The sequence below is a fragment of the Bos grunniens genome, chromosome 10 (genome assembly GCF_055505025.1).
Source record: "Bos grunniens cultivar Pamir isolate PY7600 chromosome 10, Bosgru_T2T1.0, whole genome shotgun sequence".
Taxonomy (NCBI): Eukaryota; Metazoa; Chordata; class Mammalia; order Artiodactyla; family Bovidae; genus Bos; species Bos grunniens.
In genome coordinates, this window is record NC_141174.1 from 14,732,230 (window position 1) to 14,747,787 (window position 15,558).

Genomic DNA, 15,558 nt, shown 5'->3' on the forward strand with positions numbered 1-15,558 from the left:
GCCTGAGTGGAAGGCCTCTGTTCTTTTTAATCGGTACCTGGCTGTGTTGTCCTCCAGGATCTGCTGGGGACGGGGGTGGGTTGGGGGCAGGGAAAGGGGTGTTGTGCTGCTGTGTGTAGAGGCAGTGTTTTTCAGATCACGTATGTAAACCTGAGATTATTTTTTATTTCTCTCTTAGAGATATTTATATTTCTTTCTCTGTGGGATATTTACATTTCTTCTTGGTCTGGAACCAAGCTGAGTGACTGCAGTTTGCCAAACATACCCATTCTCTCCTCCTTCCAGACTGTCACAGCTGGCTGACTTCTGTTTACTTCTACCTTCGTGCCCAGAGCAGTTTTAAAAATAGTCTCTGTGCTATATTCCAGTCCTTACTCACAAGCCTACTCACAATGGCCCTAAGGCTGCCTTTATTTTTTTAAATAAGCATTAGCCTTATTCCTTGATTTTCCCATATCATCCTACAGTCAACCCCTTAACTTGCTTCTTCATGGAAAAGCAAGTCTATAGGGAGGTCTGCATGTATTCAAGAAGGAGGAGAACCTAGGATCTTATTTGTTGCTCCTCAGGGGACCATTAGGGGTTTGGGGGTCACTTGCTATAGCACCTTTACCTGCATTTCCTACTTCCTTTAGTGAGTTCTTTCACCTGTTGAATCTTCCCTTCTTAAATATCTTGCCCTCCCCCTTGGAAATTTCCAGATACTCCTTGGAAATTTCCAGATACTCCTGGAGCTAGGAAGGCTCTGTAAGGCTAAATCATTGTTTCTCAATGCAAATACTGTTGGCATTTGGAAGGAGACACTTCTTTGTTGAGAAGGTACTATCCTGACATTTAGCACTCCTGAACCCTTGAGCACTAAAGGCCAGTATCACCCACTGGTCACTCCGATGGCCTAGTTGGAGGCCACTAGACATTTCCAAATGCCCCGTGGGGGGAAAGCCACCAGCTTGTTACCTGGTTCATCTTCTTGCCTTCAGGTAGGCCTTTTTGTTCTCTGAATTCATAGCCGAACACTCTGCCCTTTGCTCACGCAGACCCCGTCCCAGCTGGAGACGTGGAGCGAGGCTCCAGGAGCTCCCTGCGGGGCCGCTACGGGGAGGTCATGCCCGTGTACCGCCGGGACAGCCACCGAGACGTGCAGGCCGGCAGCCACGACTACCCCGGCGAGGGCATCTACCTGCTGAAGTTCGACAACTCCTACTCCCTGCTTCGCAACAAGACTCTCTACTTCCACGTCTACTACACGAGCTGAAGGCCCGCCGGGACGGGACGCAGGTGGCGTGCGCCGGCTGGAGCAGGCTGCCAGCTGGGGCCTCTTGTCCTGGATAGGCAAGGGCTCCAAGCTGAGCGTGGGGCGCCCGACCCTCCCGCCTTGTTGGCGGACCTGACTGTTGGCCCCATCCGTGTAGCTTTGCCCCGTCCTTGGCTTCCGCAGATGGTGGCGTGGTACCCCTGCTCTGTGGTCCCTGACTCACGCTCTCGTTGCTTCCGACTCCAGCAAAATCTCTCTGCGGAGGACACCCATCAGGCCAAAAGCCTAAAAGGAAGTTGGGTGTTGCCTTTTCAAAATAGGTTTGTTTTGGTTCCAGGTGTATGCTTTCAACTGCTGCGCTCTCCTCTTGCAGAGCCTTCACGCAGGCGAGTTTAGTGGCCACCCACTCTCTTCACTTTTCGAAAGGACAGGAAGAGGGAACAGCACTCTGTCCGTGAAGGAGCCCAGTGTCGGGGATGCGGAAAGCTCTGGCCAGCCTCTCACCACTGCCGTATTCCCGCCTGCTGGTTCTGCCCGTTCTCTAGCACAGGCTGGGAGCCCTCACTGCCTCTGGAGGGCTGGTGATTTCACCCTGCCTCTCCTTCTCTCCTTTCCCTTTTCTAAGTCTGTGCCATCACAGCAAGAACTTCCATGCAGTCCAAAGTGATGATCCCTGTAGTCTAAGCTATTCTGGGAAGAAAAACTGCCTCCATCACTTCCTATTTCAAGAGGCGGTGTTCCTTTCCAAGGGCCCTGGGGGTGGAAGGGGGAAGGGTGGAAATTAGGTACTGGGTTGATCTCAGATGCCACATCTCAAGTGTTACTAAATCATTTTATGTATAATCAAAGAAGGAGGGGTAGATAATCTGAGAGAAGAGGTTAAAAAACAAAACAACACTCCAGATTCCCCACCGCTTTTTTTTTTTTTTTCGTCTTTAGAAAATGGGTGATATTTAGAAATTTTGCTTTGGGACCAGTCAGATTTCCTAAGTTTCTAGATGTCTAGGTTGCTTGCATTCAGGGCTACAGGCTTTTGGTGTTCGAAGTCTCGAAGGGGAGGTGGTCATGAAGCCTCACTGCTGCTGCTGGTCGGCTTTGTTCTTTTACCAGGCTGAAGCCTGTACGTTCCCTGGGGACGGCCTTTTCCACGCCATGAAACGGGCGTGCCGCGGGGAGCTGCCTGCAGTGTCCCCAGAGGCACGTGGTGGCCAGGCCCCGCCCCAGCCAAGGAGGAGGCACGTCTGCGACCATGTACCTCCTCCTCTTATTCCTTGCGTCAAGCCTGTTGCTACTGCCTTAGAATTCTGAGGAAGAATTAGATTTATTTATTACTTTTATTTATTGTTAAAGCCACATTTCACTTCACCTTTGAAACAGTTCCCATCTGTTTCTCAGAAGGCTTCCTTCCACCTGCCCTGAGACACTGAGGCCCCCTCTCCTGTGGAGTCTAACTAAATGGAGATTTCAGGCAAAGACGGGGAGGGCTGATGTTCCACTCCTGTGGGGTCAGTCCCCGTGAGGCTCTGGGAGGGGTCTGCCCCTCCTGAGGTGGACGAATGATGCCCCCCCGAGCCCAGCCTGCTGCCCGCAGCGCTCCCTGTGAGGATCTCTAGGTTGTGAGGGAATCTGCCCGTTTGTCCAGGATTGAGTGAATGTAGAGGACTTGACCAGCCAACCAGAGGCATCCCGTGATGCCAGGACTGCCAAGCCCTCCGCCTGCTCTGAGGAGTCAGCTGCGTCACGATGCTTCCTTTGGCTCCTTCCTTCCCTATGTGGGAGCCTCACACCACACCTCCCCTCTGCACAGAAGCAGAAACTCAGCGACCAGGGCTCCCCACGACAGGTCCGTAGCGGCACCTCCGTCACGAACAAAGGGCGCTAGAGCCGCACCGTCTGTTCCTCTGGGAGCACAGCCCCAGGTGGGAGAGGATGCGGGGCCCACCGCAGCATCCCTCCTCCTCCACGCGGCCTCATACCTCCATTACTTTACGTCTGAGTGCGTTCTGTAGAGGATTATACACTGGCCCAAATCTCTATGCCCTGTAAGAAGTTAGTAACTATTCTAGCAACTGCCTATTGAGGCGCTGAAAGCAAACTCGCTGTGCGGTCATCCCATCAGGTAGCCGTGTGATCATCACTGAAATTGAATCATGCCTTAGCTAATTGAATAGAATCTTTATAAAATAATTTTCTACCGAGCTCTTCTCCAGTCAGCTAAAGGCTGGCTTATTTTTCCTGTTTATTGTTAACTTCCGACTTTCTGTTAAGACGGAGCTGTCAGGTCATTGGAGGCTCCCTGGGATGACACTTTCTGTTGTTGATTTTTGCCACGAGAGTCTCTGTATACTTGTTTTCTTTAGAATCCTAGTTCTGTTGCATCCAGGAAGCCTGAGGGACTCGTTCCCATCGCCTCAGTGTGCCTGTTATTGTCTGGTCACTTTTGAAGTCCTGGACATTGTTATATTTCATTCTGTACCTGTGTTTCGTTAACAGTCAGTGCTTCTTTGATCCATTCACACACACACACACACACACAAATAGCTAAAAGAAGATATTTTCACCATCTAATGAATTTACTATCCCATATTAAGTCATCTGAAATAACTGAACTTTGGGGACAAAATATTACCTATAAAACACATGTAATTACTGAGAATTTCATGGTTCAGCAAACCCTAAGAGGTCGTCATTTCCTTAGTCTCTCTCTCTCTCTCTCAGTTTACGGAACCAAACAATGAAGTGAAAATCACTTGCTTTCACCTTCACCCTGTTCTTTAGAGCATAAATATTAATGTACAATGGAAAGAAAGTACTTCCCAGTAGGAGAGACTGGAAGTCTCTCCACAAGGTGGCCAAGTTCTTAAGTTTCTTTGGTTTATTTAGTTTTGCTACTTTGTTGAGAGATGGGACATTTAGAAAGTTTAGGGTGTTAATTTTTCTCAACATTTTATTTTGAAAAATTCTCAGCAAACAACATTTAAAAGAAGTATAGTATAAGCACCCTTATGTATATCCATCACGCAGATTTTAAAATTATAAACTGCTAACTTTTAAACAAAGATGATTCTGCTGTTCTGTTCCTTTTGACAAGTGTCCAGTAGAGTATTCCCTTCACAGACATCACCTCTCCAGTGTCAGAGAGTTCCTGGTTTTTAGCAAACTCACCTCATTCAGTGCCAGTTAACCAGGGAGGTGATCCTCATAAAAATGTTTCCTGTTCTCCATTTTTCAGAACTCATGCTATATTTTCCCTTTTGTACTCTTGCCTGGAGAATCCCAGGGACAGAGGAGCCTAGTGGGCTGCCGTCTATGGGGTCGCACAGAGTCGGACACGACTGAAGCGACTTAGCAGCAGCAGCAGCAGCAGCAGTAGGCTCTAAAAGCTAATGTTTTCTTCTCTATCTGGCATGTCAGAGTGAAGGTAATTGTGAAACTGCTTTCCACTGGAAGGACTTTTTTCTGATCTCTGTTGCTTTCCAACATATCCTCAGGACTGAAATTAACACTTGGATCCTCAGACATAATGTAGCTTTAAAATGGAAGTAGGTAGTAACTTGAAATTAGGCCATTCTTAGTTTTTTTTTCCTTAATTGATTCATGCACTTTAAAAATATTTTTATCTGTTATTTAGGAAAGAAAATCTTATACTTTTAAAAAGTATATATTGTCCCTTATAATATATATATGGAAGAGTTTTAACTGAAAGTTTCCTGAAAGCTCACTATCTTATTTTGATCAGTGGGTTTAGATATTACTATAAAACATCATTTATAGAAAATACCTGTATGTTTTTGATGAGCCCTATCCAGTCCCACTTTGAAAGAAATTAGGTGAAACCCAAACCCAAAATATTTTTATGTTTAAGACCACTTTTCTGCAGAATGTTGCCTTTTAACCCCAAAGTATAAGGTTCTAAGGTACAGAGCTGAGTGACCCCTAACATTTACACAAAAGGCTATTGTTTTAGAGGAAGGGATAGGAGTGAAAAGGATCGTGCAGCTTGAGGAACTGCTCTTTTTTTTTTTTTTTTTTTACATTGATAGTAAGGAATGAAAACGAGAGAGAGAAAAGCTATTAAATGTATCCCAGAATCTTGCTCATATACTGATTCTGTGTAGTTCTTTAGTTTGCTTTTCATCCATTGAAATTTTTCTTTTGGCCAGAAACCTCACTGGTTCTCACTGTGCTTGTTGGAGACATCCCAGACTCACTTTGCTTTCTTTTCCAACAAGATTGCCTTTGGAAATATTTTTGAGTAGGTCTCCTCTGCTAAGTGTAACCCTGACCTGAGGATTGACTTCACCTCTATACCCTCTGGGACTTGTGGGTCCAGCGCCATGAAAAAAGATGGTGACTTTAGAAAGGCTAGGAGGAGTTCCTGCTATGTCCCCGTAGCCTCAGTTGGTTTTGACTATGGCCAAAAAGGGATGAAACAGATCCATTTTGACCAACATCCCGGAATAGCCTCAAGCCACAAAACTTTTTGTGAACGAGCTGTGCCCTCTGTAGGCTGACCTCCCTGTGAGGGGTAGGAATCTATTTCCCTTTCATCTTGTGTGGGCCAGTCATACACACACAGTCAATGGGACCAACAGACAGACGCAATTTGGTCTTCCTTTTAGAGCCTCCATTTAGAATCTCTCCTGGGTCGAAAAAGTTCACACCAACCTCTTTAACTAGTCTGTTTCCACCTAGCCAGAAGCGTAGACCTTTTGGAAGCCTGAATTTGCTAGAAGTGGAAAGGGCACCGACCCTATAGAATCTTAGTGGTCGAAAAGAATTGGAAAGTGAGTTTCCATATGAAGGAAGGTGGTCTCATTTTTTTGGTGAGGGGTAGCTTGTTAAGGGATTCAAGCTCTTTAGAGAGCAAGTCCTTGTATTCATTGTATCTGATTGAGCTCATGGAGCCACCATGCATGAATCTTTGGGGAGTAAGTAGGGGATGGGTGTTTAAAACTAGTCACAAGTTGGGTGCTTCCCAGCAACCCAATATATGGTGAGTGTCCCTATGACCGAAGTCCCAGTTTTCATGCATGTGGGATCCTGTCCCTAGGTCCTCATTTCCACACAACTGAGAGACAGAGAGGGGCGAGACCCATATCCAAGTTTACATAATTAACCAGAATTAGATAATAGTGTGAGCTGAGTAGATAAGCTGATCAGCCTTGGCTGGAAGTAGGGCTGGGAGGGGTATGACTTACAGCCCCACCTTGGGATAGCTGGGTGGGTAACTCCTGTGTGACTGTGCAGTTGGAACTCTCCTTAAGCTCACCAAGTGAGTGAAAAGGATGTGATGATGCTATACTGATGGGGATGACACACTAATTGAGTTGGCTGGGAAACAGAGCAAGGCCTCCGTCTACGGGCCCTAGACCCTGTCACCGGCCATGTGTGCGATCTCAGCGTGAGGCGGCAGCTCTGCAGGTCCGCAGAGTCTGGCTTCAGGGCCCACTGAGGGGCCAGTCTAATGTGGGCAGTGACTCTGGCCTTCCGCAAAGGAGAACCTCCTGAGAGTCTGTTCCCATTGGCCTCTTTTCTGGGAATGGGTGGCGGCACCCTGGCAAGAGCTGCTTTGGTTCTTTTGGTACCTGGTTAATGATCAGTGTCACCCACTTGCTCTGTCCAGCCAGTCCAGCACCTGTGGGCACGCCTTTGACATCTACCCAGTTATTTAGGTAGTGAGATTAGGGCAGGATCTGGGACCCAAAGGGTGAGAGAAACTTTGCTAAGTATTGTGTGGCCAGATTTCAGAAATCACCACTCCCTCTGGGGCGCTGCCCTGTCCCTCATGAACCAAGAAGGCCAGACAGAGCCCCTCCTATCTTAAAGTCTCGTCACTAGTCTAAGAAGACGCAATTAATTACCTAAACCCTTGTTAGTGGGGGTTCATTTACAAACAGCAGTGTCCTCAGAAACTAAGTCCAAAGGCACAAGACTCTGGCTTTGAAATAATCTGTAGTCCCGGTCACTGGTTTGAACTCACAATCTGATTTCTTTCAGTCCCCCAGGTATGTGGACCAGAGTTGATTTCATGGCTCTTCTTCACTCTGATAAACAGATGAAGAACATGTATGCCAGAAATTTAGAGATACAGGCTTTTGAAAAATTAAATTCCATAGTTCTCTGTCATTTTAAGCTGACAGGTTTGATTCATCTAGGGATAAAATATGTGAAATGGTTTCCAGGGGATCAAGTACATATATTTTCTGAATGTTCTGATACAGGATCATGAACAATTGTAAAGTTTTGGTTTGAAATATGATAGTATATGGGATAACAGAAGAGCCTTTAACTCACAGTCAGGTAAAGGAGCTCTCCTCCTGAACCCTTTTCCTCACTCAGGTTTGAAATGCCTCATCTGTAATGTTACCTGTAATTGATTATTACCGTTGGTTTTCAGGTTCAGTCAAGGATCACATGGAAAACATTATCCTAATTCTTTCCTCTCCTCTCCTAAGCAGCATATTTTACTGAGAAATTTAAAAAATTTAAAACTCCACTAGCATCCTCTTCTGAAATGATTGTCCCATAAATGAATCTGTTTTTTATTTAGTCAACCTAAATTATTTCCATTTAGCTATGTTCAAGAGCAAGTAAAGTGTGGAGAAAGGAACCTCATCACCCATGACTCTGCTGTACCCTTTTCCCTTAATAATGGGAAGTGTCCTGAAATCCCCAGAAGAAAGCTGCTTTGTAATCAAAGTGATGGATTATAAGAAAGCCAGTCTTTGGGTAAGGATAATTGGAATAGAGGAGGTGCTTGAAGATCTCCTAAACTACCTTATGCCATTTAGCTTGTGTTTCTGAAAGGCCTGCTTTGGCGCCATGCACTGAGATCTATCAGTTGACTGAAAGATGATCATGCTTTCTTGGTAAATGTTTTTAAGCAACTGGCAACCACCAAGGCGTTCTTTCCTTATCATTCTGGATCATGCACTGATGCTGACATTGCAGAAAGGGGTCTGGAAGGGAAACAGTGTCACAGCCTTTTCTCTAAAATACACGGTATCCCAAGCGATCATTTGTCACAGTCAACTAGTTATGTGTTCCCTTTCATGACAAATGCTGCCAGCATCGCCTATGATTTCTAAGAACTCTGAACCAAATTGTTATTTGTTATGTCCTGCTGAGTGGTTTTCCCTTTAATAAAATACTGTATTTCCACTACCCCGTGGCACTGAGCGTGTTGCCTGATACACATGGGATCCTGAGCTATTGTTCCTGAAATAGCTCAGTTCTTGTGTTTTTATATTATGTAACCGTTTTGTGATGCTTTTGTGCATTCTTTGTCTTCTCTTCTGAATTTTGACATGTCATAAATAAACTTTTTCACTATGCACCTGAAACATCTGAGTTATACTTTAATTTTTAACATTTTTTCTTCATCTCTCTGCGTCTTAAGAGGATAAATGTTCTTTAAACCTGTGAATTATTTTATAATCTATTATAAAAATTTAAGAAAAATTAACAAGAAAAAGTTAAGAGTGAGATTAATGATAGAGCTTTCATCCGCATTTAAATTAAAAAATATATATGTATATATATATATTTGGCTGTGCCGGGTCTTGGGTGCTGCACGTGGACTTTATCTGGTTGTGGAGCACGGGCTTCTCATCGCCACGGCTTCTCTTGTTGCAGAGCATGGGCTCTCGACCTGCTGGCTCAGTAGTTGTAGCATACAGGCTTAGCTGCTTCGTGGCATGTAGGATCTTCCCAGACCAGGGATAGAACCCATGTCCCCTGCATTGGCAGGTGGATTCTTTAACCACTGGACCACCAGGGAAGTCTGCATTTAAATTTATAGCTGAGTATGAACTGGGATCTGGGCTTGGCCCAAGGGAAGAAACGTTAAGAGTTGTCGTTTAGTCACTAAGTCATGTCCAACTCTTTTTGCAGCCCCAGGGACTGTAGCCTGCTAGGCTCCTGTGTCCGTGGGATTTCCCAGGCAAGAATACTGGAGTGGGTTGCCATTTCCTTCAACAGGAATCTTCCTGACCCAGGGACTGAATCAGTGTCACCTGCATTGGGAAGCAGATTCTTTACTACTCAGCCACCAAGGAAGCCCCTAAGTTTAGAGTGATGATTACTAAATAGAACTTCATTTGTTTTGTTAGTATTTGATCCCCAGGGATGTCCATTTTCCGGTGGGCTGACTCTATTCAAACTAACAATCAGGACTTTGGACACCACAGTAATCATTGAACATAGTCTGGGTAATACTCGGCCTACTTTCATTTGCGCAAATGATACTGTAAGATACCTTCGACCTGCCTTACAATGCCGCCTCTGCACATCCTTGGCGTGTACTCCAGAACAGGAAGGACTCACATCTGAGCAGAGGGGCACCATTAAATATTTTCTTAAGTGATACCTGTGGTCCTAAGATAAGCCTGTTTATTTTCCCCTGCTTTCTTTTACCACATATGTATTATAACTTACTTTTAAAAAAAATGCTGAAATTTTTATTTAATTTTTTTTTTTGGCTGAGTCGGGTCTTCATCACAGCAGATCTTCGTTGTAGCCTGTGGGATCTTTCCTTGCAGTGGGAGGGCTTCTCTCTAGTTATGGTGCAGGGGCTCAGTAGATATGGCGTGTGGGCTTGCCCCACACTATGTGGAATCTTGGTTTCCTTGACCAGCGATCAAACCTGGGTCCCCTACATTGGGAGCTTGGAGTCTTAGCCACTAGACCATCAGGGAAGTCCCTGGGGATCTTTAATGCATTGTGTTTGGGTATGCCAAATATACTATGTCACTGATGACACAGAACATATTGGAGATAATTTTCTAACTTTTGTTTTATTTTTTTCTGTAAATGGTTGTTTTTCATAGTTAAATCATTATCACTTGGCTTTTGCTGCATGAAATCTCATCCCCACTGAAATCAGGAAGCATATGAACAGGCATCTCTTTTTTTAATTAATATTATTTTTGACTGTGCTGGGTCTTCATTGCTGCTCACAGACTTTCTCTAGTTGTGGTGAACAGGAGCTACTGTAGTTGTGGTGCTTGGGTTTCCCACTGCAGTGGCTTCTCTTGTTTAGGAGCACAGGCTCTTGGCAGGCAGCCTTTTGTAGTTGTGAAGCATGGGCTCAGTAGTTGCGGCTCCCAGGCCCCAGAGCACAGGCTCAATAGTTGTGGCTCATGGGCTTAGTTGCCCTGCGGCATGTGGAATCTTCCTGGACCAGGGAACAAACCTCTGTCTCCTGCATCGGCAGGCAGATTCTTATCCACTGGACCACCAGGGCAGTCCCATTTTCTAACTTTTAAAGGCACTCTTTATATGATCTGTCATTTCATTGACCCTGACATTGTTCAGGATCATATACATGTGTGCAGCCACACACTGCAGCCCTTGACATCCAGTCTGACGTTCTTTAGCTCATGAAGTTCTTGCTACATTCAGCAGACATCTTAGTTCAGGTATTTGCCCTAAGTGGGCTAATGCCTGCTTTTGACCTTGGGAACAAGAGCTAAATAAGCTATGTTCAAAGATTAGGAGGAGCCAATAGAATGAGACTTATCTTATGAACATGTATATCTACCTGCTTATCCAGTAGTTAAGTTTGCTGCTGTCCTTAATGATTATGTAAAATTGCTTGGAACAAAATCGTTTATATTTTGATATGTTCTTAAAGATTTCCTGGCAGCACCCCCATTCTGCTTTCATCCTTCAAAAGTATTTATCAGGACTTACTATTTCCCTGGTGGCTCAGACGGTAAAGCGTCTGTCTATAATGCAGGAGACAGGGTTCAATCCCTGGGTTGGGAAGATCCCCTGGAGAAGGAAATGGCAATCCACTCCAGTACTATTGCCTGGAAAACCCCATGGACAGAGGAGCCTGGTAGGCTACAGTCCATGGGGTCGCAAAGAGTCAGACACCACTGAGTGACTTCACTTTCACTACTTCCATAGAGCTGGAAGATTCTCCATATCTAATAACCAGCATTAAGTCATTCCAATATCTGTTCTTCATCCACTATGGCCACGCCCACTGCAGAAGGAGGGCAGATCAGACCTCCCTGCGGTCCTTGGCATCCTGGGATTAGGTGTCTACGGATCCGTCTTCACAGATCTAACAACTGATGTGGAAATAAAGAAGGACCTGCCTTTTACCACTCGGTCAGCCATGGGGGAGAAACGCTTCCTGGAAAATATCCTCTCAATAGGAGATGGCTTTTGGATTGAGAGATATATCTGAACTCAGCCCCCGCCCAGTCAAATAAGAATTTACTTGCAGACTTGAGAGAGTTGCAGAGGAGGTCATTTTAAAAACCCTCTATAGAAGCTTAATTATTGCTAAGCATTGGAGCCACTGTCTGACCTCTAGAGAAAAGTCTACGCACTTGGGGAAATATTTGCTTCTTCATGATCTGCCAGGGTCCTAAAAGAGGAAGAGACATTCAGGGAGGGAGAAGGTAACCAGCCATGATTGTATAGGGAGGGCATCTCTCAATTTCACCTGCATTTATGGAGTGAGGCTAGTCGCTGTGCTTGGAACTGGCGTCAAGAGAGACTGGTCAGTATTGCAGCCCTAGAGGAGCTTGAGGGAGCTCTGCCCTCACACAGGGGAGAAGGTATAGGAATGTTGCTTTCTCCCTACAGCACAGCTAAGTTACTCTGGAAATAGAGAAGAGTCTTCTCTTCTCGCCCATGTATCCAGCCCCAGGTTCTGGGAGGATGGTTTCCTAGGGGGAGGGGCTGAAGCTGGTCACATCTCAGGTCTCTGCATTTCTGAGCAGCAGGGCAGCTACCCATGTTGATGCCCTGGACACCATGGAGGCCCCAGGGCTGGAACACAAATAGCCTCGGTAGCTTTAAAACCGCAGGCCTGGAACCCCACAGATGTTCTCCTTTCTCAGGAGTTGCGTTGTTCAGTGAGGCCACAATGCTATGCATCCGGCTGCCCCCCGCCCCATTCCTTTTCCATCCCTCAGCTGGTCCTGAGCTGGTGGCTTCCCTGGGCCTGCCTGCTCTCTGTTCCTTTCAATTCCCCCTGGTTCCCTCACCTCCACAGTCCCAGCCTCCAAAGCTCACAGGAAACTCCAGAAAAGCTGCAGCAGCCTCTTGGGAGCTGAGTTGGTTCTGGGTTAGTTTTCTCCTTGGTTCCAGGTGAAGAAGGCGGCAAGAATGGTTCCCAGCCCTGACCTGGAGACCGTTTTGCTATAGACTGTGTGAAGAGCTCTGTGGCTCAGGTTCTTTAAAACACAAAAGTCTCCCCTTCACAAAAGCATCATGTAATAAGGAGGTGGACTGTGGTCCCTCTACAGCTGAGAACCACAAAGGTTAGTCAGCCACATCTCTGGGTGGCTTAAGTCATGGATGTGGGGACGCCTGAAGAACCCAACCCAGTGTTTCTCGGCAGCTCAGAGTAGCCCAGAGTGAGTTTCTTTGGTTTAGACACATCTGTTTTTGTGGGGGAAGAACAGGTTTGTCTGGGCTCGGGGAAAACCAGAAGACAAAAGGAAGGCCTCAGAAATGTGACGACTCCAAGGATCTCGCTGAGACCAGAGGAAAAGTCAGTGTTTTATCTCTACCCTACCCAACCCACTGCTGGTATTCACCTCACAACATGTGTCAGAAAATTCATGTTGAACTAGAGAGGACCAGAACTATGAGAAAAATATAAAAATGAGTTTTGTGCATGAGGATGGTTTCTACAAATGCTCGATAACGGAGGCTGTATTGCCTCTACCTCATTTAGATTTCCTTAAAATCCATTCAGCTTTGGCCACCAGTTTTAGGATGGATGATGGAGGCCCTAAGGTTAAACAGGTTAATTTTTTTTTTTTGACCGCACTGCAGCATGTGGGAGCTTAGTTTCCTGACCAGGGATTGAACTCTTCCCCTTGGATTGGCAGCACAGAGTCCTAACCTCTGGACCTGCAGTGAAGTCCCAGACAGGTTAATATTGTGCTACCCATCCAGGAGAAGACGTGAGTTGAAATACATCAGCTCTTGGACATTATCTCAGATCAGACATACAAGCAGACAGGCATGATGTTTGGGCAGTGAGTGAGAGCTGGACAGGTCAATGTCCAGAAGTCAGTGGGGAGGCATAAGCTCAGCAAGAGCAGGGGCTGCAGCTGCCTTATCCAGTCACACAGCCACAGCCCCCAGCCCCCAGCCCGTGGGGTGGGAATGCTCACCACATGCTGGCTGACTGAGTGGAAAGAGGGGGTCCATTAGCAGCTGGAGCAGGACGGCCATCAGCCCCCGGCCCATGGGCGTGGGAAGGCTCACCACACCCTGGCGGACTGAGTGGAAGGAGGCGGGTCCATTAGCAGCTGGAGCAGGACGGCCATCAGCCCCCGGCCCATGGGCGTGGGAAGGCTCACCGCACGCTGCCGGACTGAATGGAAGGAAGGGGGTCCATGAGTAGCTGGAGCAGGACGGCCCCCAGCCCCCAGCCCGTGGGCGTGGGAAGGCTGCCGGACTGAGTGGAAGGAAGGGGGTCCATGAGTAGCTGGAGCAGGATGGCCATCAGCCCTGGCCTATGGGGCGTGGGAAGGCTCACCGCACGCTGGCGGACTGAGTGGAAGGAGGGGAGTCCATTAGCAGCTGGAGCAGGAGGGCCCCCAGCCCCCAGCCCGTGGGCGTGGGAAGGCTCACCGCATGCTGGCAGACTGAATGGAAGGAGGGGGGCCCATTAGCAGCTGAAGCAGGACGACCCCCAGCTAGTTTCTAGGAGGAACCCCAGCCCACCCGGCTCGTTATACCAAGTTCCCCATGAAATCGTTCAGACTTGGGGCGTAGGCTCAGCTTGTCTCTGTGTCTGGAGCCTTGTCCTAGACGTGGGTTCTGGCTGGTGCCTGCACTTCCCAGAAGTCTGATGGGCTTCTCTGTCGCCTGGAAACGAGGTGGGGAGGAGGGAGGGGTGGGAGGACGTGGTAACCTCAGCAGTGCTGGCAATCGCTTTGGATTATTTGGGCTTCCGAAGGCACCTGTGAGTGCGAGGCAGAGCCAGCTGTCACCTTGATCTGGCAGCAGCACCCCAACTGGCCAAGCCTCACTCCTGCCGCTTACCCACTGCTCCTTGCAGACCCCACTCTCTCTGGACGGCCAGGGAGCGCAGCCTGAAGTGTGGGGCCCCCACTCTTCCCCCTGAGCTCAATCCCTCTTTAAAATCCACTGGAGCTTGAATCACCTTCAAAGTCCAAATCAGGTGACCGTTACAGATCCCCAAGTTGAGATTAGTCTCTGATCTCAAGGTTTCTTGGAGACAGCCCAGGGGAGCCTGATGCAGCCAGGCGAGTCTGGAGCAATCTGGGGAAAAGGGCCCAGAGGGCAGCAGAGCAGGACACACACAGCCTCCCTCTCCACTGCTGTGTTTCATCTCCCTTCCTGTGCTTCTGTCTGTCTCCACTGGGACAAACTCGCTTTGGGACCACAGTAGCCCACCTTGGTTACTGGAGAGCCTGGAACCCAGGTCATCTAAGAGATGAGATGCCACCAAGGAGCCCAGGATGAGAGGGAAGAGCTAGGTGCCCTGGGATTGGAGCTCAAGAAAAGGGGACTCACAGGGACTTTTCTGGTGGCCCAGGGGCTAAGACTCCGAGCTCCCAATGCAGGGGGCCCAGGTTTGATCCTGGGTCAGGGAACTAGATCCCACATGGCTGCAACTAAGAGTTAACAAGCTGCAATTAAAGATCCCGCATGCTGCGAGCAAGACCTGGCACAGCCAAATAAATAAGTAAATATTTAAAAAGAAAAGAGAGGCGACTTCCGTTTGGACTGGACACATATATCTTAATTCCCCGTTTAAACCTCAGTTACACAGGGGAAGATAAATCTCAGGTATAGGATATACAAGTCATCTTGTTTCTTTCCCAGAAGTGACCCCAATCTCCCCACAGAGAGCGGTAGGGAGATCATCTCTGTCTAGACGTGATCCTGGTTCTGGCTGCTCACTGCCAGGCTTGGGGACCTGGTCCAGGGAAGCCCAAGGTAAGCTGTTACCAGGTTGGTCTCCTGAGCTCACCAGTTGGAGGCTGTTTATGCTGCCCGTGGAGGAGCCTGCCTCCATTCCCAGGACCATTCACAACGGGATGTATCCTAAATATCAAACCCTGGGGTTGGTCCAGAGAACGCCACCCCTGAAGATGAGGGGCTTGGCTGAGAGAGCCTTAGAAGTGGTACCACTCTCAGCCCTGGGCGCTCAGCTGGTCACAGGATGCTCTCTCTCCTGCTTCTCATACCTGTTCTCTCCTGCTTCTCATACCTGTTCTCTCCTGGGTCTTGTCTGACTCTCTCAGGCAGGCTTTGGGGCTTATTTTTCTTCCTGGCCCTTAGGTCCCGAGGGC

At 47.6% G+C, this 15,558-nt stretch overlaps 1 protein-coding gene across 4 annotated transcripts in view; it reads left to right on the plus strand.

The window, feature by feature from the left end:
* TMED8 (transmembrane p24 trafficking protein family member 8) overlaps positions 1–8,601 on the plus strand; it is a 36,926-nt gene extending 28,325 nt beyond the window's left edge. For all 4 annotated transcript variants that reach the window (XM_086319464.1, XM_086319465.1, XM_086319467.1 and 1 more), the window contains one exon: positions 1,038–8,601. In XM_086319464.1, the coding sequence (XP_086175590.1) occupies positions 1,038–1,255 (218 nt within the window). In that variant the 3' untranslated portion in view covers positions 1,256–8,601. The remainder of the gene's footprint in view (positions 1–1,037) is intronic.
* Positions 8,602–15,558: the final 6,957 nt, after the last annotated feature.